This window comes from Callorhinus ursinus, unplaced genomic scaffold (genome assembly GCF_003265705.2).
Source record: "Callorhinus ursinus isolate GAN/ISIS: 27379988/994484 unplaced genomic scaffold, GSC_fseal_2.0 scaffold13, whole genome shotgun sequence".
NCBI lineage: Eukaryota > Metazoa > Chordata > Mammalia > Carnivora > Otariidae > Callorhinus > Callorhinus ursinus.
Window position 1 is genome coordinate 16,599,670 of NW_027397075.1, and position 20,103 is coordinate 16,619,772.

At 52.9% G+C, this 20,103-nt stretch overlaps 1 protein-coding gene across 1 annotated transcript in view; it reads right to left on the reverse strand.

Annotated features, from left to right (window-relative positions):
* Nucleotides 1-1,135, reverse strand: part of CAPN8 (calpain 8) — a 40,092-nt gene extending 38,957 nt beyond the window's left edge. Inside the window, exon 1 of the mRNA XM_025877908.2 lies at nt 735-1,135. Within this exon, the coding sequence (XP_025733693.1) occupies nt 735-971 (237 nt within the window). The 5' untranslated portion in view covers nt 972-1,135. The remainder of the gene's footprint in view (nt 1-734) is intronic.
* Between the last annotated feature and the right edge of the window lie 18,968 nt (nt 1,136-20,103).

A 20,103-nucleotide genomic window follows, 5' to 3' on the forward strand; every position in this document is an offset into this window, starting at 1 on the left:
GGACAGGAAGGTGGGCCGTGGCAGGCTGCAGGGAGCAGGGCCGGGGGGGGGGGTCCTTCCGGCCGTGGGAACTGTGTGCAGACCGGGCGGGAAGAACAGCAACCGGGCAGAGGTAGCCGGAGCTGGCCGGTGGTCCTGACCACAGCCAAAGAGCCCTTCTCTCCTTGTGCTCCCTCCACCGCCACCAGCGAGAACACAGGTCCCACCGCTCGCTTTTCTCATCGTGGTTGAGAAGACAGAAGGGGCCTGGCCAGGGGCCACTGAGCGTGGTCCCTTGTGACTCATTTTGTGCGCTGGACACAGGACAGAGCCCTTGATTCTCTTGGTCTCCCACCCCCCCCCTGCAGAGGGGCTCCGATCCCGCAGCTCAGATCACATGACGGGGGCACGGATCAGGAGGCCACGGGCCGAGGTTTGAGGAAGATGGTTCCTACCCCCTGCCTTTGGGCACCATTTCACAGATGAGAAAGCTGAGGCTCACAGAGATCAGCTATGCAAGGAAGGCCCAGCTGGGGTTCGAACCTAACTTGTCCGCTTCCAAAGCCCAGGGTGCTCTTCCCTCCATCCCTTGCTGCCTCTGAAAAGGGTTTAAAGGAGGGCGGGGGAGGGGGCTTCTGAAATACGGGACCGAGGAACTTAGGATCCGGAGGAATGATTCCTCCCTCCGCTCTTTGCCGGCAGACGTGAAGGCCCTCCATCCTGTGTGACACTCAGCCGCGGGCCGGGCTACTTACCCTGGGCCGCTTCCAGACGATGCCTCGGGTTTGGGGGGAGTGTGGTCCCAGATCCTTGTAGCCCAGGGCGGACGGGCACGCGGGGAACTCCGGGTCCTTAAAGAGGACCCCTGAGTCCAAGCATTGCTGCCTCAGGCTCTCGAAGTCCTGGCCCAAGTACTTCACGGCTTTCTGGTGGGAGCCAAGACCTTCTGCTGCCGCCCGCTGTCGGGCTACTCTGGCTGCCGGGGCTGACATGGCCGTGGGCTCCGCGGGGGAGTCGGAGACGGGAGGGCAGAGCCGCACTGGGCTGTCCGACACCTGCCACCAGGAGGGCAGGCAGCCGTAAACCTTGATCCGAGGCCCTGCTCCCGAGGGAAGTGAGTCAAGTATGTACCGAGGTGCTAATGAATCTCACCCACCTTCCCCTACAGCAAACAATTAGGAGGCTGGGAACCTCGCGGGGCCCCTCCCTAAGAAATCTGTTGGGATCACAGCCATCCACACCCCAGGCAAGGCGGGCTTCCCTGCCCTCTGCCCCGGTGGCCAAGGTGGGAAGACCGGTCCTGCAGCTTGAGGCAGGTGTCTGCCCGGACCTGGGCGGTGGCTCTGAGCAGGATGAGGGCAAGGGGCTGGGGGTTCTGCTTCCTCTCCAAGAAATCTGCTAGGGAGTCGGAGATACCGGAGATCCACACAGCAGAGCAGGGTGAGCCCCCGAGAAGGCTGCTCCACGTGTGAACGAAGGTTTTGGGTTTCTGTCCCAGCTCCACCAGTAATTAGCTCTGTCACTTTGAGCAGGTCATTCAACCTCCCTTCCCCTTAATTTTCTCCTCTGTAAAATGGAAGATAATAGTAGGACCCGCCTCACAGGGCTGGGTGAGTGACGAGCTGGAGCGTGAGCGTTGCTCAGAAGTACTCAGTAACTCGTCAGCTGATGCTGTTCCTGGGCAACGGGGCCGGAAGGGAAGGCCCGGGGCTCAGAGTCACGGGCTCTCCTCCCAGAAGGGAAATGTGACCTGGGACTTTCTTGCGGCTCCAAATTCCTGGGCCTGGTCTCCTGGAAGGATGTGACCCCGTCGGTGGTTTTTCTGTTAATTTTTACTACTGGAGTGTAGTTGACACGCAAAGTTCTATCAGTTTCAGGCATAGATGGAAGTGACTCCACGATTCTGTACATCGCGCTCCCCGCGGCGAGTGTGGTCGCCCCCCCCCACAGCACGAGGATCATCACAATATTGTCGCCTGCGCTTCCCGTCCCCGTGACTCATACACCCCGGGAAGTCTGTGCCTCTCACCACCCCCGACCCCCCCCACCCCGCACCCGCACCGGTCCCGCCCATTCCCCGCCCCCCACTGGGAGGGCAGATGGGCCTTCCCTCCCTCCAGTCCCGGCTCCTGGCTTTCCTTCAGGTCCGGGAATATGGGCTTCAGCAAGGTGCACCCCCTGCTCACCCTTCACACACTGAGGGACCCTGGGAAGGCTCTCCGGACGCCCCCCAACCCACCCGCTGTGACACGCTCTCCATAGTGAGCCTCAGCACCTGCGGAGCAATCATTCCCTTGCGGCCCCTGCACCCACCGGGCTCTGACCTCCACAAGGACACCTGCGCGTTCTGCTTGCTGCTGTGTCTCTGGAGCCCCAAGAACTCCCAGAGTGTAGTGGGGACTAAATGAACACGCAGGGGTTGGAGACGGCACACCGTCAGGCAGGGGCATCCGTGGACCGACGGGGAGCTCGTGGAATTGCTCTGCCTGGCTCCCCTTCTCTTCTGCGCCTCCCGGCACATTCCCGTCAGACTGATGGAGCGAGCAAGTCCTTCCTCCTGCTGATAGCTGAGCGAGCACAGCTGGTGATGTTCTCCACGAGGGACTCCTGTGGGGTGAGCACCCTCCTTCCCACCCGTCCACCTGAATCACCCCTCGTCACATCCAGATGCTGCACAACCAAACCCCCCTCATCTGGGCAGACAGATCTGCACCTTTGTTCCTGGAGCCGGAAAGCAAGGCGCGCAGAGTCAGGAGCGCTGTCTGCTCCCCAGCCCCTCCTACACAGATGGCAAATGCCTCCCCGTGATCCAGCCGGACGCCCAGGATGAAGCAGCCTGTTCCCTGGCGGCTCCGTCAACCAGGACAGATGTCTGCACAGCCTCATGCCCCAGATATGCCAGGGTCCCTCACAGAGGCTGGAGAGGCCAAGCAGGATCGCCCCTCGTGGCACCTGAGCAGGCAGCCGAGCCGGAACCCTGGGCTTGATCGACAGAAGGACCCAGGCTGTGTCGTCCCCTCCGCAAGGGCCGTAAATCACCCAAAGGCCTGAGTGTGCTTTCCAGACAATGACAGTTTGCAGAGCTCACTGTCGTGCACAACTGTAACTTCGGGAAAGGGAGGGGGAGGGCAGGCAGCATTCGCGTCCTGGGCCTCCCTGCCTCGGGACTCTAAGGCACGCAGGGGATGACTCGGACATCAGGCGTTGCTGTGGTTTGAGTTATGAGAAACGTCCAGAACAGGCAGACCTATAGAAACGGGGAGGAGATACTGGTTTGCAGGGACTAGCCGGACAGGGGACCTGGGATTGACCACAAACAGGCGTGAGGTTTCTTTTCGGGGTGCTGGAAATTTTCCGGAACTAGATGTCCGTGACAGTCGCCTAGCATAGCATGTGCGCCAAGAATCACAGAATCGTGTACTTTCAATGGGCGAGTTTTAGAGTATATGAATTTCATCTCAATCAAAAATGTAAAAGAAAAGAGAATACTGGGATGGAGAAGAGCCGCTGTGATCCATGCGCTCGTCAGCGGTCTCTAAGGAAAACCCGGGCCCCACCTGCTCAGGACAGCGAGCACCCCTCATGCCCAATAGTGCCCGAGCTGGAAGACCACGCCCCGTGCACCAGCCCCGAGCAAGCGGAAGGCGGGGTCCAGAGTACGGGCTCACCCCTCTCCTGGTCTGGGGGTCACAACACCCCAGGCCCCCGTCCCTGGCAGGAAGGGGCACAGGGAGGTCCAGCGGCCAACCCAGATCCGCTGACCCGCTATGACAGAGTGAGGCTGTAAACACCTTTGTTTGGACAGAACGTCAGGTCCGTTGCCGGTCAGAGACCCATAGATGGTCTGCAGGTGGACCGGGCTGTCAGGCTAGCCCACGTCACTCACGTGGCAGACTTGACTCCAAGTCTTCTGATGTTCACATCCACATTCTTGCCACAACACAGGACCTGCGCTGCCCGCAGCGGGGAGCCCTGACCCGGGACACGACGAAGCCCGCTGACTCATGAGTCCCTCCGCCCCACAGAGCTGCTGGGCAGCATAGACACTGGGCCGGGGGTAAGAGGACAAACAAACACCGTTCCTGCCGCGAGGAATGCCGATGCAGTGGGAAAGGCAGAGCCAGTTCTGAGGGGACGGGGATAAGGAAGGCTTCTTGGAGGAGGTGGCATTCCAGCTGGATCCTGAAGAACGAGAGACTTGAAGGTGCTTGGGGGCTTGATGGAGGCTGTGAGAGGGGGCATCTAGGAGCGGGGGGCACGAGCAACGTCTGGAGGGAGTGTTGGTGCGTGTGCCCCCCGAAGGCCTCCTGTGTGTACCTGCTCCTGACGGCACGCACCGCCTGCGCCCGGTGCCCTGGCTACCCTGCCTCATCCGTTTCCCGCTGGACCTCCTCCTTCAGCAGACAAACGGCGTCGGCGTTTCCGGCCCCACAGCCCTGCCCCATGCCTCCCTTTCTCGTTACAATGTCAGAGACATGGGACACTCGTGGAGCCAAGTTCTCCCTGCCAGCCTCCCTTCCCATCACTCGGTCAGACGCTCAGCGGAGACCACTGGTCCTCTATGTGACTGCCCATAGCATTTGGACATGGGTCAACACTCTTTCCTTCCAGAAAAGGAGAGGAAGAATGAATTGCACGAGTGATGTCCTTGAGGGGGCAAGAGGCGTTCAGACCTAGAGGCCGAGGCGGGGGGCTGCTCGGAGCTGGGAGCACAGACAGTCCGTCCCTGTCTCGGGGCTGAAGGCAGGAACGCACGTGAGATGTAACGGGGGGACCATGGCACATTCTCTCCTGATGGCTGTAAGGTCTACACGTGGGAGTAGGAATCGAGGACATTGGCTGAGAGCCAGAACCGGGTACAGGTGTTGGAGATTTGAAGGGCAGAGGTAAGAAACAGCATCTATGAGCCCAGGTTAGCGAGAGCACAGGCGACGTATGGCATGGCCACCAGGCAGTGAAGAACCCACCTGAGCTAGTGAGCATCCACCGAATGTGAGACAAATCAGCAGCACATTGCTGCTAATGAGTTACCCCAAGCTTAACGGCCTAGGGCAACCAACATTTATAATCTTACCATTTCTGTGCGTAAGGAAGTCAGGGGTAGCTTAGCTGGATAGTTCCAGCCTTAGAGTCTTTCTTGGGGCTGATGTCAGCAGGGGCGGCTGTCAACCGAAGGCCTGACCGGGGCGGGAGGGTCACTTCCAAGATGGCGCACTCACATGGCTGTCAGCAGGAGGCCTCCGTCCCTCACTCAGTGGGCTCTCCAGCTCCAAGTCCATCTCTGGGCTTGTGAAGGGCGGCTCCCACCACTAACTAGCAAATAAGGCCTGGTGCTACTCAGCGCAGGGTCCCAAGAGAGAATCTAATTGGCCCAGCTCACCGTTTGGAGGCAGGCACATAGGCCCTGCATCATCGGCCAGGCTAAGGGATTGGCTGCACGGCATGATGTCCGTGCTCTGCCCCTGGCCCTGGAAGCCCCTCACCATTCCCACATGTGGGCACTGGTGAGCGGCAGGATCCCCGCATTTTGCTGTCAGAGGCTGTGCTGCTCCCCGGTGTCAGAGCCCACGCCCTAACTGGGGACCCGTGTCCTCCAGGGTGCTCGGTGACACAATGAAGCGTAAACACGACGTGCTTTCTTGAACTGTCATCGTCACTCTGAGACCCTTTTGTAAGAGGAATTTCTTAATTGTTTACTATGAAATATACTCAGGAAGCTGCGGGCTCAGCTCCCGAGGGGTGCGCATTCACCCTCACCTGTACTTCCAGAAGCTTCTTCCCATCTTAGTGGGGCACCTTTGAATGTGGGGGAAAAAACACATACATACAAATATATGAATTAAAACTCACCAGGGGAGCCTGGCTGGCGCAGTCCGCGGAGCGTGCAACTCCTTACCTTGGGGTGGTGAGCTCAAGCCCTGCTTGGGTGTAGAGATGACTTAAAAATAAAATGTTTAAAAATAAACAAACACACCAAAAAGGAAAGATAAACACAAACCTCAGAAGGGTGGTCCTTTCCATCTTCAAGAGGGGGAGCTGGGATGGGGAAAAAGTACATAGAGATATAAGTTTTATGTAATGTTCCTGGATGGGGTAAGGGACACAGAGGAATTCGTTATACTGTTAATCATAAAATAATTAAAGGAAGCCATGCACTGACTAATGATGAGAGCGTGCCATGAATCAAGGATTGTCTTCAATCCAGTTTTGAACAATGACAGTTAAACACAAAATCCCACAGCAGGCAGAGGGGGTGGCATATACCAGCTGGGAATCCCGCCCTGGAGACTCAGATCTGCGGGCGCTGTGCACTCCTGGTGGTGGCACCAGACCCTCACCACCGGACTCCAGCACGGCCCCATCGCCTGCTCCTCTGGCAGAACTAACCGTGAGAAAGCACCACCAAGCCGCATCTAACCAGAACCAGAGCACCTGTTCCCTCCCCCTGGGCCACAGCTCACCGTCTGGATTCAGCAGCGCCCCCGCAGAAAGGCTCCCGCCGCAGAGATTGTCCGGTGCATCGCGCTGAAGTGTAATCATTGCTCTGCTTCCTAGTCCCACTGAGTTAAATCCCTCGCACGCGGAAACCACACTCTTCGTCCCTGAGTCTCTGCCCCGTTTCTCAAACCCCTTCACTGTGGCCCAGCGCTGGACACATAACAGATGCTCAATGCATGCGTGTTGAATGAATAACTCACCAAACATAGAGTTAGACCCAAGCTTTGCGTCTTGCACCCTTGGATTAGCAAGAGACAGAAAATAATCAAGCCCCACAAGGGAAAATGAGAGGAATCTAAGGGCACATGTACCCCGAGGGCTCCTGTTTCCTGTGTGGTTGTCTGAAAAGGTTTGCACGTATGACTGAAACCAAGACAAACTAGAAAGGGCTTGCAGAAGGCTAGAAGTATCTAGAAATAGTAGCTTTGATGCAGCCCCTATGAGCCTGGGACCCAGAGTAGACCCGCATTTCAGCCGTGCCGCCCCATCCTCACAGTCCCCTGGAGAAACCACTCTTCCCGCGGGTCTTTGCTCATCTGACACAGAGGGCTTGGGCGGCCCAGTGCACAGCTGTGCTACGTGCTCGACCGGCTACCCTCGTCTGGAGGAGACGGGCTCCTGCTGAGCTGAACACAGCGTCAGCCCTGGGGGCGGGCCGAGCCCCTGGGAGCAGGTGAGGGGTACCCCTCGCGGTTAGGCACGCACATGCACGCTCGCATCACACACCGAGGCGCACCCTCCCTGGTCTGGGCAACGACAACCCTGGGCAGCATCAGTGTTGTCCGCCACGTGTCCCGGATGAGGAAGGGTGGCTGCATCACTGGACTCCTAAGTGGCAGAGGAGGATTTGAACCGGGTCCACCCTCCCTAGAAGCCCATGTGTTTTTCCAAGACACTATACTGACACTTTTTTAAAGTCGATTAATTAACATACAGTGTATTATTAGTTTCAGGAGTAGAATTTAATGATTCATCAGTGCTCATTACATCACGTGTCCTCCTTAATGCCCATCACCCAACCACCCCATCCCCCCACCCCCCGCCCCTCCAGCAACCCTCAGTTTGTTTCCTGAGATTGAGAGTCTCTCTCTGTCTCCCTGTCTGAACTGCCTCTTCTTTGTCCTTTCATCTGCCAACGGACATCTGGGCTCTTTCCACAGTTCGGCTGTTGTAGACATTGCTGCTGTGAGCATTGGGGTGCAGGGGCCCCTTCGGATCACTGCATGTGTATCTTTGGGGTAAATGCCCCAAAGTGCAATTGCTGCATCTAAAGAGACAAAGGACCACGTGAGAACGTGGAGAATGCACCTGGAGGGTTGCACTGGAGGCTGCTTTCTCGACACAGAGTCCCGCAGGCTTGCTGGGCTCCAGCTGCTAGTGTGGCAGGGGGAAACGCTTTTCTTCCAGCCGCAGGGAGCCAGGGCCAGGGACACCGGGGACGGGCCCTGCTCCTCCCTGCATCCATGACGCGTGCAGCCTCTCACCCCAGCTGAGGTTCCAGCCAGCGGAACTGCGGGCTTCAAGCAGCAACGCTCAGGAGGAAGGGGTCCTGGAAGGCGCCGGAGCCAGGGTGGGCTGGCCGCAGCAGCCGGTGGTCTCTGCTGCCCCCTGGAGGTCTGTCCCATGCCAACAGGCCTCCGGGACCCCCGGAAACGCAGCCCTTGATGAAACATTGTAGTAACTCACACTTTCAGCTCTTGATGAAACATTGTAGTAGTTCACACTTTCCCCACTCAGCTCCTCAGAGGTTGGCTTCTAGCTGGTTTTCCCGATAAAAGAGTATTTTAAACCTATGTTTAAATGGCGCATTCTGAAAATGGATAAAGGGAAAGAACAGTGCCTTTATCCTGCCTTTCCTTATATGGGCTGTATTTCAGGGTAAACCGTTGATAAGGCAGAATTGCAGCTAATAAGAGAAGGAGTGAGAGAGACTTGGAAGAGTCAACATCTTGCAACCTTCAGTGAAATGGAGGCTCTAAGCATCTGTCACCAACAGATGATAAAACTTGGAGACGGTGGGCGGGTCAGGCCGGCACTGTCTACACCCACCCGCCAATCTGCCCATCGCCAAGCGGGGACACTCCTGCCTTCTCATGTGCTACAGCAAGGTGCACAACACAGGTCCACTGGTGAGGAATTCAGTCGTCTCCCCAAAAACGACCTCGGATGTAATCAAACCCCTAGATCTAATTGCCATTTTGGAGACAATAAAAGGTTTACAAAGGTTTCTCAATATCAGTGCTATTGACGTTTTGGACCGGATAACTCTGCTGGGGTTGCTGTTCTGTGCATCACAGGATGTTTGGACTCATCTCTGGCCTCCCCTTACTAGATGCCAGGAGCACCGTGTAGTCATGGCAACTGGAAATGCCCAGACATTCCCAGATGTTCCCTTGGTGGCAAAACCTCCCCCAGTCAAGCCACTGGGCTAGAGACACAAGTCCAATGACACCGTGAGGGTTCCGTCAGCCAGCTCCCAAATGTGGAAATTCTACAGGACGAACGATACACTTTCTTCCACAAATAAATGTCACGGGGGAAAAGGGGGTGAGGGCAAGGCAGTTATAGATCTAAATGTAGTTAAGAAACCTAACAATCAAATGCTATGCTGGGGCTCCTGGCTGACTCAGTTGGTGGAGCCTACAACTCTTGATCTCAGGGTTGTGAGTTCGAGCCCCACGTTGGGTATAAAGATTGCTTAAAAACTTTTTAAAAAATCAAATACAATGGCATAAGACTTTTTTGGATCCCAGTTTGAACAAACTGGGACATTTTGGAGACAGTTGGGGAAAACTGAACATAAGATGGGAATTACATGCCATTTGCTACAACATGGGTGGAGCTAGAGAATATTATGCTGAGCAAAGTCAGTCAGAGAAAGACAAATACCATATGGTTTCACTCGTATGTGGAATTTAAGAAACAAATCAAACAAACATAAGGGAGGGAAAAGGAGAGGCAAACCAAGAAACAGACCCTTAATTATAGAGAACTGATGGTTACCAGAGGGAGTAGTGGGGGAGGGCACGGATGAGAGAGGTGATGGGGGTAAAGGAGGTACTGTCGTCATGAGCACTGGGTCACGTGCGGAAGTGATGAATTACTGTATTGTACACCTGAAGCTAGGGCTACGTTAACTGTACTGGAATGTAAATTTTTTACGTTAACTGTACTGGAATTTAAATTTTTTACGTTAACTGTACTGGAATTTAAATTTTTTTAAATGGGTGGGGCGCCTGGGTGGCTCAGTCAGTTAAGCCCATGACTTTGGCTCAGGTCATGATCTCAGGGTCCTGGGATCAAGTCCCACATCAGGCTCCCTGCTCAGAGAGGATCCTGCTTCCCCCTTCTGTCTCTGCCACTCCCCCTGCTCGTGCTCTCTCTCTCTCTCTCTCAAATAAATAAATAAAATCTGTTTTTAAAAATGGGTATTATATGATATTAAGAAATTATTAATTTTGTTGAGTATAAGATATTATAGTTTTTATATAGATACATTTGTCACATCTTTATCTGATACACACTCACACTAAAGTATTTTCAATTAAAATGATATTTTTCTGACCTTTGATTTAAAATATCCAAGCCACATCAAAAACTAATGATGTGATATATGGTGATTAACATAACAATAAAAAATTTAAAAAATATCCAAGCCAAAAAAAATGCAGGGGTACATCCTCTCCTTTGAATGTTCTCCTGATCTGAGCCTTTCTCATTACAAGATGACCCCCTTTCCCTCTAATAATGCTTTTTGCCCTAAAATTTATTTTGTCCATTATTAATATGGTTTTGCCAGCCTCTTTCTCATTAACATTCACACGATCTTTTCCCGTTGTTTTATTTTCTTTCTTCCTGTACTATATCCATATGCATCATTCTGTTCATATAGATCAGTTGACCACTGATTGAGTCCCTGATTTCCTGATGTTAAACCAACCTTCTACTCTTTTTTTAAATAACCTCTACACCCAGTGTGGGGCTCAAACTCACAACCCTGAGATCAAGAGTCAGATTCTCCACCAAGTGAGCCCTCCAGATGCCCCCCCACCAGCCTTGTATTCCTGGTGGTATGTCCACATGTATATAGCTGGATCCGGTTTGCTAGTACTCCCTTCAGAAGACAAAGAGGGATGTGGGTCAACCTGGAAGGGGCATGTCCTCAGGTGAGGCAGCTCCGCCACTAAGTGGAACCCTGAGGAGCTGAGAGGGAGAATTCCCAGCAGGAGGAGTAGCCGCACCCAGGGCCTGAGAGAGACAAGGCCAGAAAGACATCCGGCCCCCACCCTGCCTCTCTTGGGGGCCGTGGGTGGCCCAGGGCCTCCCACGGGATTGAAAGTATACATTTCCGCGGCTCAATAAGTGAACTTTGAGCAAAGTGAGCCAGAAAAGTCTTATGGTCCACCAAGATATTCAAAAAAGTACTATCATTCATCATATCATCTAGAATTATGACACCAAAAATAGCGTATTTTTGAAATTTGTAAGTTCATGTTGCTCCTCACGTGTCACTCTAACCCTTTACTACCCTTTGTAAGTAAAAAGCATCGTGAAAAGAAAAGCTTGAATATCAAGCTTTTTTTCCAAACCTTCTTTCCCAGATTTGGAAGAATGTGGCCACATTTGCGTTTGCACTGAGCCCCGCGCGTCTGGAGCTCGCCTTCAGGTTTCCTGTCCCATGGGGGTTGACCAGAAAGGTGCCCTCAGCTGTTATTTACACCTTAACGTGAGTGAATTTCAGATGCTTTTATGGAAGATTTTCAAATGTGTAAGAACAGATCGTAGGGGCACTGCAGACACAGAAAACAGGGGGATGACCTCAAGAGGGAGGGGAGAGGGACCTGAAGGGAAACTGCAGATTTTGCCCAGAGTTTGGCTTTGTTAGAATCTTGTCCCTGACACCAACGCAAGCATAGCACACAGCCCAGCTATTAAACACTAAATATGAAGATGTCATTTATAGAAGTCCTTTAAAAAAAATTCCCTTGCCACCAGAAGTATGCTAACAGCATGTATAAAACTGAACACTCAGGAACATCCTTGTTTTAAAACTGGCTTTGAATGGCCCAGTCCTGGAGACTAGAGCTGCATCTCATGATCGGGAGGGGGCCCTCTGGAGGACTATCAATTGCTCACCGCTCCAAATAGAGAAAAATATCTGGAGTTAATTAAAATGGGCCAATACCATCATGTTCCATGTGGACTGGAAAGAACTAATGTGGAATTAAGATATCAGCCAAAGGCCAGTAAAAACACAAGTCACTAGTAAACTGAATGCACAGTTCCTGGGAGGAGATCAAAGCACATTTTTTTTTACACTCTGCTCCAGCATATTTGATGTTTCTGCTTACATGACCAGCTTGTGTGGAGAGTGGGCTCTGTTTTCCTTCGAAAGGAGCCAACACTGTGGCTGAGGGTGGCAGAGCGCACCGCACCATCCTGCCCACTGCGGGCTTCAGACTCAGAGTGCACCCGACCGCGGGGGAAGAGCCAATCCAAGAAACGACCCTGTCCACGGCATTTTGACCATTGGTCCTTGGTAACAAATACTGAACACTGGTCAGTAGTTTTGATTTTCACACCTTGAAACTACTTTCTGTGCATCCTTAGAGCAAGAAAATGAGGAAACTCATTAAGAATGTTGGAGGGCGTCACAAATACAGAGAGCGGGGGCTTCAAAACAAGCCACAGGGTCTTCATTTGGAAGTGAAGGTCAATGTGAACTCACGTGACAAAGTGTAACTTTTTTTAAAGATTTTATCATTTTCTCATTTGAGAGAGAGAGCATGCGCCCATGTGCATGAGCAGGGGGAGGGGTAGAGGCAGAGGGAGAAGCAGGCTTCCCGCTGAGCAGGGGATGCAGGGCTCTATCCCAGGACCCTGAGATCGTGACCTGAGCCGAAGGCAAACACTCAACCGACTGAGCCACCCAGGCGCCCCAACAAACTGTAACTTTGTAGAAGTTAAAATTTTATGTCGTTTATTCACTTTCATAAATATAAAATGAGCTTGCGTTTATTTACCTAATTTTTTTTTACAATTAATTACCTAATTAAGAGAGAACCAGCAGGATGGTAAAGCTGCTTAAATTAAATATTAAGTATTAGATTAAATTTCTAGGCACTGAATAAAGAATGTTAAAATAGGAATTCTGGGTTATATACGAAACTGGTTAATGTCATACAGGACAAAGAAACTGTAACCTTCGAGATTTGAGGGGGTATGTCTCTGATTTGTTCAGCTGAGGGCCTTGTTCTTTTATTTTTTAACTGAAAGAAATTATTTGCATGAGTAGCAGACAAAAATCTACATGTTAACATGTAACCTTATAGAGTCTGGGTGTTATTCAATGGTGAACAACTAATGAAACAGAAGTACATTTCCCTAAAGAGTAAGAAAACAGGGGACACCTGGCTGGCTCAGTTGGTGAAGAACATGACTGTTGATCTTGGGATTGTGAGTTCAAGCCCCATGTGGGTTGTAGAGATTACTTATAAATGAATGAATGAATGAATGAATCAGTCATTAAAACAAAAGAAAAGATAATCCTTGGGTGGACATATTAGCTGGAGAGGACAGAGATTTATCCGACCCAGGGCCGGCAGGCACCCAGCCTCAACTGTCCTCCTGCCCCAACAACCTGTTTGCCACACTCAAGTTAAAGGTGTTGGCTGAGGGGCGCTGGGTGGCTCAGATGGTTAAGCACCTGCCTTCTGCTCAGGTCATGATCCCAGGGTCCTGGGATTGAGTCCCTCATCGGGCTCCCTGCTCAGCAGGGAGCCTGCTTCTCCCTCTGCTTCTCTCTCTCTCTCTGTCTCTCATGAATAAATAAATAAAATCTTTTAAAAAAAAAAAGTGTTGGCTGAAGCCCTGTTCTCAAGGTCCAGACTTGCCAGCTAGCTCACCAAGCCACATGTCCTGGCTCCCGCTCTCCTCACTGGCCTCCTCCCCGCCTCCCATCAGCCCACCCACCCTCACACGAGCTGACCTAGCTCTGGGCCCCCCTTGGTTATGACTTCCTACCTGGAGCCTTCCAAGACTTCCCAAGTCTGGGTAAAGGTCTTTAATGTGCACTTCCCGCCGTAGCAACTATCAGGGTTATTCATGGTCAGCTATTTACATGCCTAAATCCTCTGTGAGCACTGTCCTGTGCCTGGTTCACGGCTGAAGCCCAGTGCTACACCCGCCCACAAATTACTTGGATGGTGGATGAACGGACAGATAACCAATCACTGAACAGTTGCTAGGAGTGGGTGGACAGATAGGAGAGAAAGAGGGAGATGGTAGATGGTGGATGGATGGTTGGGTGGTTGGATGGATGAGTGGATGGGTGGATGGGGGGATGGATGGATGCATGGATGCATGGACGGATGCATGGATATATGGGTGGATGGATGCATGTATGGATGTATGGGTGGATGGGGGATGGGTAGGTGGATGGATGGATGGATAAGGGGATGGGTGGATGGGTGCGTAGGTGGATGGATGGGTGCATAGGTGGATGGATGGGAGGATGGATGGATGGATGGGTAGGTAGATGGGTGTGTAGGTGGATGGGTGGGTAGGTGGATGAGTGAATGGGGATGGATGGACGGGTGGACGCACGGGTGGATGGATTGATGGATGGATGGATGGGGGATGGATGGATGGGTGGGTGGATAGGTAGATAGATGGAATGATTAGAGAGGAGATAAAAGGATGGGTCAGTATCGACGCCAGAGGGCTTTGGAATCTGGAGCTGTGGTTGCCTGAGAGCCCCCTCAACACACTTTGCCAATTTTAGTTGTTTATGCTGAAAAGTATCAAAGGCCTCTTGAGGCCGACATTTCCTTTTCTGCAGCTACATTGGGGTTTTTCTTGCTTCGAAATAGCAATGCTGCATCTTGCCGCATGGTGGAGCCAACACAGCACCGAAGAGGCCCGGGCTCTCACTCCTGTGGCAGGTCGCGCCCCGCTGTTCACAAAGGAGAGCTGCACCCAGGGGCGGAGACATCAGCTCAGGCTCACGTTTGTCGTTCGGGAAGTCTCCGTGATCTTTAGAACACCCCCCTCCCCCCGCCCTTGCCGAGTCTCAGACAAATCATCCGGCTCCACAAAAGCGTGGTGAGGGGGGTTTTCTCCCCGGTGGGCCTGTGGCCTGTGTTCCATTGTGAGGACAACTGGGAGGAACCACTGGGACTATGGTCTTCCGTCAGCCTGTCCTTTCCCAGCAGGACACAGGGAAGAAGGGCTGGGGAGGCGGCAGTCCCGGCCATGAGCTCTGCTCCCGGGAAGAGGCTCTCAATGCGCCGTTCCTGGTGGCCTGGGGCCCTCTCCACGCAGCCCAGTCAGCCAGGACCCCTGCGTGACTTCCTCACTGCCGAAAGAGAGCCTGCGGGATCCAGGCCCTCCCTACACCCTGGCCTCACCCCTGTCCTTCCCTTGCCCCCTCACAGGACCACTGCTAGCACCACCCCAACCCCAACTCCACTCACAAATCCTCAAGAGGCCAAGGGAGTTCCCGGGGTATTTTGACGGCTTGGAAATGCCCCTGGGGTGGATGTGGGGTGGAGGCTGGGCTGTGTGTCCCAAGCAGACTCCCCAAAGATTTCCTGGACTCCCCACCCCTGTCCCGGCACCAACGGAAGCTGAGCAATGGACCCGCCCAGCCAGGGTAAGGGAGGAGGAGGGTGGCAGGAAATGCTGACTTGGCCTACTTTCACCTTTCTCTCGAGTAAAGGTTGTGAGCACCCCAGCCTCGGGGAGGGATCTTCTGGTTCTCCTGGAAAGAGGGATGGTACAGCCCATGCGCCTCTAAACACAGAGCTCTGAAACACTCCCGGTAGATACTAAATCAGAGCTCCTCGGACCTCTCCACCAGGGCGCCTGGGGGCTCAGTCGGTGAAGCATCTGCCTTCAGCTCAGCTCAAGATCCCGGGGTCCTGGGATCGAGCCCCCACGTTGGGCTCTCTGCTTAGTCGGGAGCCTACTTCTCCTTCTGTCACTCCCCCTGCTTGTGCTCTCTCTCTCTCTCTGACAAATAAATGAATAAAATCTTTAAAAAAAAAAAAAAAAAGAAACCTCCATCAGGAGACCCCTTTAATAAGACAGGGGACCCGAAGCTGCATTCCCACACCTGTGCCCATGATTGCAACGATCAAGATCCCAGCCGGCTTTGCCTTGGGTAAGCTTGGTGTCTCTGATCCTTCCGTGAATAACCTTTCCCACAAACCTGTTGTGAGTCAAGTACTGTGCCAGGATCAGGAGGTGAATAAAAAAGACCGTCCATTTCCGGCATTGACGGTCCAGCAGGAACTGGACACAGAAACGTTTGTGTCCTGGCAAAAGCATAGGAGTTCTGTCAAAGTACTCAGGTAATAGCTCTGATCAGTCACGGTTGTGATTTTTTATTTATATTCAAATCCACATCACAAAATGGACATTAGGGAGCACTCCTGTCTTGACATGACTTGCATTTTGGATCAGTCCCTGGCCCCCTGATGCGGAAAGAAATCCCTCCAGGACACTCCCTGCTGAGTGTGAGTCAGGGGTGTCCCCAGCATACCCGGGTCACAGGTGGAGGGACAGGGGCTGGGCACCGGCTGGGCAGCGGGCAGCCGGTGTACGGCTCTGGCGTCTAGGCCCCGACCTGGCCCCGGGCACCCCCGCAGCTGCCCGGCCCTTGGCTCCGGCTTTGGCTCCCCATCTGCAGCAGTTAGACAGGGAGATGGTCCCGCCCTCCTCCTCTGCCTCTGAGCTGCGGCCTTTGTGATTCTTATTCTTGCCTTAGAGCCAGAGAATCTCTGAGTCAGACACCCTGTGGTCACATTGCTCAGCGGTGACTCACACCCAGACTCCACTCGCAGCGAAGGCCCCTTTGGTGTTATTTCCTTATTTGGCCCCAGGCAGGGGCTCATGGTCTCTCTGGGGAGCTGCCCTGGCAGAGCCTCCCCTTGGGCCCAGGAAGGGCCTCGGTGCCCAAGACTCAGCCTGGGCACCACCAGCCGTGCCTGGAAACCCATCTTAATATGCTAAGAAATAAATCTCTGAGTCTACAGAGCAGTCTCCTCTGTGCATGTGTATTTAGAGGGTGCGGGGAGACACTGCGTCCCAGAGGCCAGGGGAATAGCTGGTTATTGTGTCCCAAGCGCCGGCTGCATTCACTCGCGGCCCCAGAGATGGGCGCTGGAAGCAGAGGAGGTGGTGGGCCAGGCAGGTCTTGACGCCAAGAAAGCTCACCGCATAAGTCGCAGGCCCAGAAGAGGTGGGGGACGGCAGCGAGAAAGAACAGTGCGGGAGCTGGCCATGGCAGTCTGCGGTGTGCGGAGGGGTAAGAAAGCGTTCCCTCCCCGTTAGCCCGGCAACCCCCCCCCCCCACAGCCCCCGGTTTAGGGCTGGATTCCCCGAATGCAGTCTTGCACTCCAGCTGTAGCTCCATCCAGCCACTGACCGGATGGCCAAGTCACAGCAACGCTCCGTGCCTCGGTTTCTTCATCGGCACTGTGGAAACACAGCAAGGCCTATCTCATAGGGTTATTGTGAGGGTTCATCCGGGGAGGGAAATGAAAATGCTCAAAGAGAAGCCCGCGCCCCGGTGTGTACAACAGCATCATTTACAACGGCCACGGCGCGGAAGCAGCCCATGTGTCCATCCATAGGGAACGGACGAGGAAATGGGGCGTGCCTGTCAGCACGCCCTCGGGCTCAACCAGAGACCCCATCAGGTAGAGCCACAAATAGACAAGGGGTGCCTGGGTGACTCAGTTGGTCTGACTCTTGATCTCAGCTCAAGATTGATCTGATCTTTTTTTTAATTATTTTATTGTTATGTTAATCACCATACATTACATCATTTGTTTTTGATGTAGTGTTCCATGATTCATTGTTTGTGCATAACACCCAGTGCTCCACGCAGAACGTGCCCTCTTTAATACCCATCACCAGGCTGACCCATCCCCCCACCCCCCTCTGATCTGATCTTGATCTCAGGGTCATGAGTTCAAACCCGACGCTGGTCCATGCGGGGCATGGAGCCTACATAAAATTTTTTAAAAATTAAAAAAAAAAAAAACCACACAAGTAGACAAGACTGCTTAACTCATGCTCTGACTGAAACCCATTGTGCTTATTTCTAATCCCACTTTCCTGAGCCATCCATGAAGATGTTTTGCAATGACCAGAACATTCCAGAACAGAAAAGCCCTGATAGCAACGGAATGCCTAGAAGACCACACCCAGCACGTGCCCTCCCCTGCCGGTGACGCTGGGCTGAACGCACACTGACCCCCACCAGCGATCACACGCTCTCTGCCTGCTCCCTTGCAGGTACCCTTCACCTCCGCTTATAACGCTCTCGGTGCCCCTTGTGTCAGGGGAGAGGCTCATTGTTGTACGTGTGTGTTTGAGAAGCCGGTTAAGGCTTGAGCCGACCACCTCTCCCAGCTGCCAGCACCTGAAATAAATTTCTCCCTTTCTTTTCCAAACCCTCATGTCTTGAGTTACTGGCTTCTCTTGCCATGAGTTTATCCAAGTTTGTTTGGCAACGGTATTGGCGAACCCAACCCAGAGCCATGTTTCCGATTTGTCCGACCCCCTCGGGATTCCCCGGGATTCCCCGGGACGGAGCAGGTGGCCAGAGTCTTACCCACTCGCTTCCTGAGTTAGTGGTTAGCATAGATCCATGGGTAATATCCACACAGTGAAATATTACTCAGCCATTAAAAAGAAGGAAATCCTGTCATTTGCAACATCATGGATGGACCTGGAGGGCATCATGCCAAGTGAAGTAAGTCAGACGGAGAAAGACAAATACTGTGTGATCTCACTTACATAGGGAGTCAAAACAAAACAAAACAAAACTCCTAGATACAAAGAACAGATTGGTGGTTGCCAGAGGTGGGGGTTGGGAGGGTAAGCAAAGTGGGTGAAGGCGGGTCCAAAGGGACAAGCTTCCAGTTACAGAATAAATGAGTCACACAATGTAACACAGCGTGGTGACTGGAGTTGATAATGTAGTGCATATTCCAAAGTTGCTAAGAGAGTAGATCTGAAGAGTTGGCACAAGATAAAAAATTCTGTAGCTATGTGTAGCGATGAACGTTAACTACACTTAGCGTGGAGATCATTTTGCAATACACACAAACATGGAATTATGATGCTGTCCACCTGAAATTAACATAATGTAGTATGTCAGTTATACCTCATTTTAAAAAATGAAAAAAAATGAATAAATATTTGCAGAACACTCAAGAGGACAGGGTCTCCCCAGCTGCTCCAGCCTGTGACAAGGCAGCAGAGGTCCTGGGCCCGCCGCTTCCACCCCGTGCAGACTTCTTTTTTTTTTTTTAAGATTTTATTTATTTATTTGATAGAAAGAGAATGAGAGATAGAGAGCACGAGAGGGAAGAGAGTCAGAGGGAGAAGCAGGCTCCCCGCTGAGCAGGGAGCCCGATGTGGGACTCGATCCCGGGACTCCAGGATCATGACCTGAGCCAAAGGCAGATGCTTAACCAACTGAGCCACCCAGGCGCCCCCCGCCCCGTGCAGACTTCTAATGGGCCAGCTCTGCTGGGGACTCCCCACGGGGTTGGCTGAGACCATCTCAGGGCAGCACTCCAGCTCCTCTGCTCCCCCTCCCCTTTATCATTCACAGGCAGGACCCCCAATAAATCTCTTGCACTCCTAACTTTGCGTTGGCATTTTCTTCCCGGAGGATGCAAAAATGACAGACTAGGTTAAATAGAATCTTTCGCTGCAGGACTTGTCAGAGCCTTTGACATAATAATACACATTAGGATTCATTAAGAGGGAACACACTATGAAGTTTGTCCCAAGTTTATTGACCAAATGCTAACATCCACACACTCACACCCATATACACAGCACAGAACATCCATTAACATCTTGTGGAACTTATGATCTGCTGAATAAAGTTTGATAAAAACTGAACTAGAAGACTCTAAATTTCCAACAACACTGGGATTCTGTCATAGAGACCTCAAAATGTGCATCCAGGGCCTCGTGGTGCAGAAGGAAAGCCCCAAAGCCTCACCTGGTTTTTATCAACAGCTCACGCTGTATTTATAAGCCTCCTCCCATCAGAATTACAGAGCATGTGGTGACACACATTATCCCTATTTACAGAGGGAAAAACTGAGGCACAGGAAGGTTGACGCGTGCCCCAGATCCACCCTCGAGTTGCCGGTGCTGTCACTGAGTCACGTTCCTTTTGACCTGTTACATCGACAGATGACTGAGGGGCCACAACAGGGGGCAGGGAAACCCACGGGTCCCTGGGATCTCGGCCCCAGGGAAGTGGGGGTCCCAGCAATAACAACATTCTGGGGGCTGAGCCCTGTGCCTGGAAGGAGGGAGGGGATAAAGAGCTACAAGAAAATATGCCCAACGTAGGAGGGTACATCAGGAGACGGAGGAGAGCAAGTACTCCAAGAGGTCTCAACTGCCCAGCCCCAGCGTAGCAAAGTGCAAGGGCGTGGGGAGGCCCAGAGTGACTCAGTGACAGGGCCCGGCGGCCGTCATATGTCACCGCGGGGCTGGCAGTTGGCTGGCCCCTCCCTGCCGCAGCCTCCTGGCCCCCAGTCCTTCTGCTCTGCTCCCCCCCCCAACCGCCCAGGAGGCTGGTCTAGG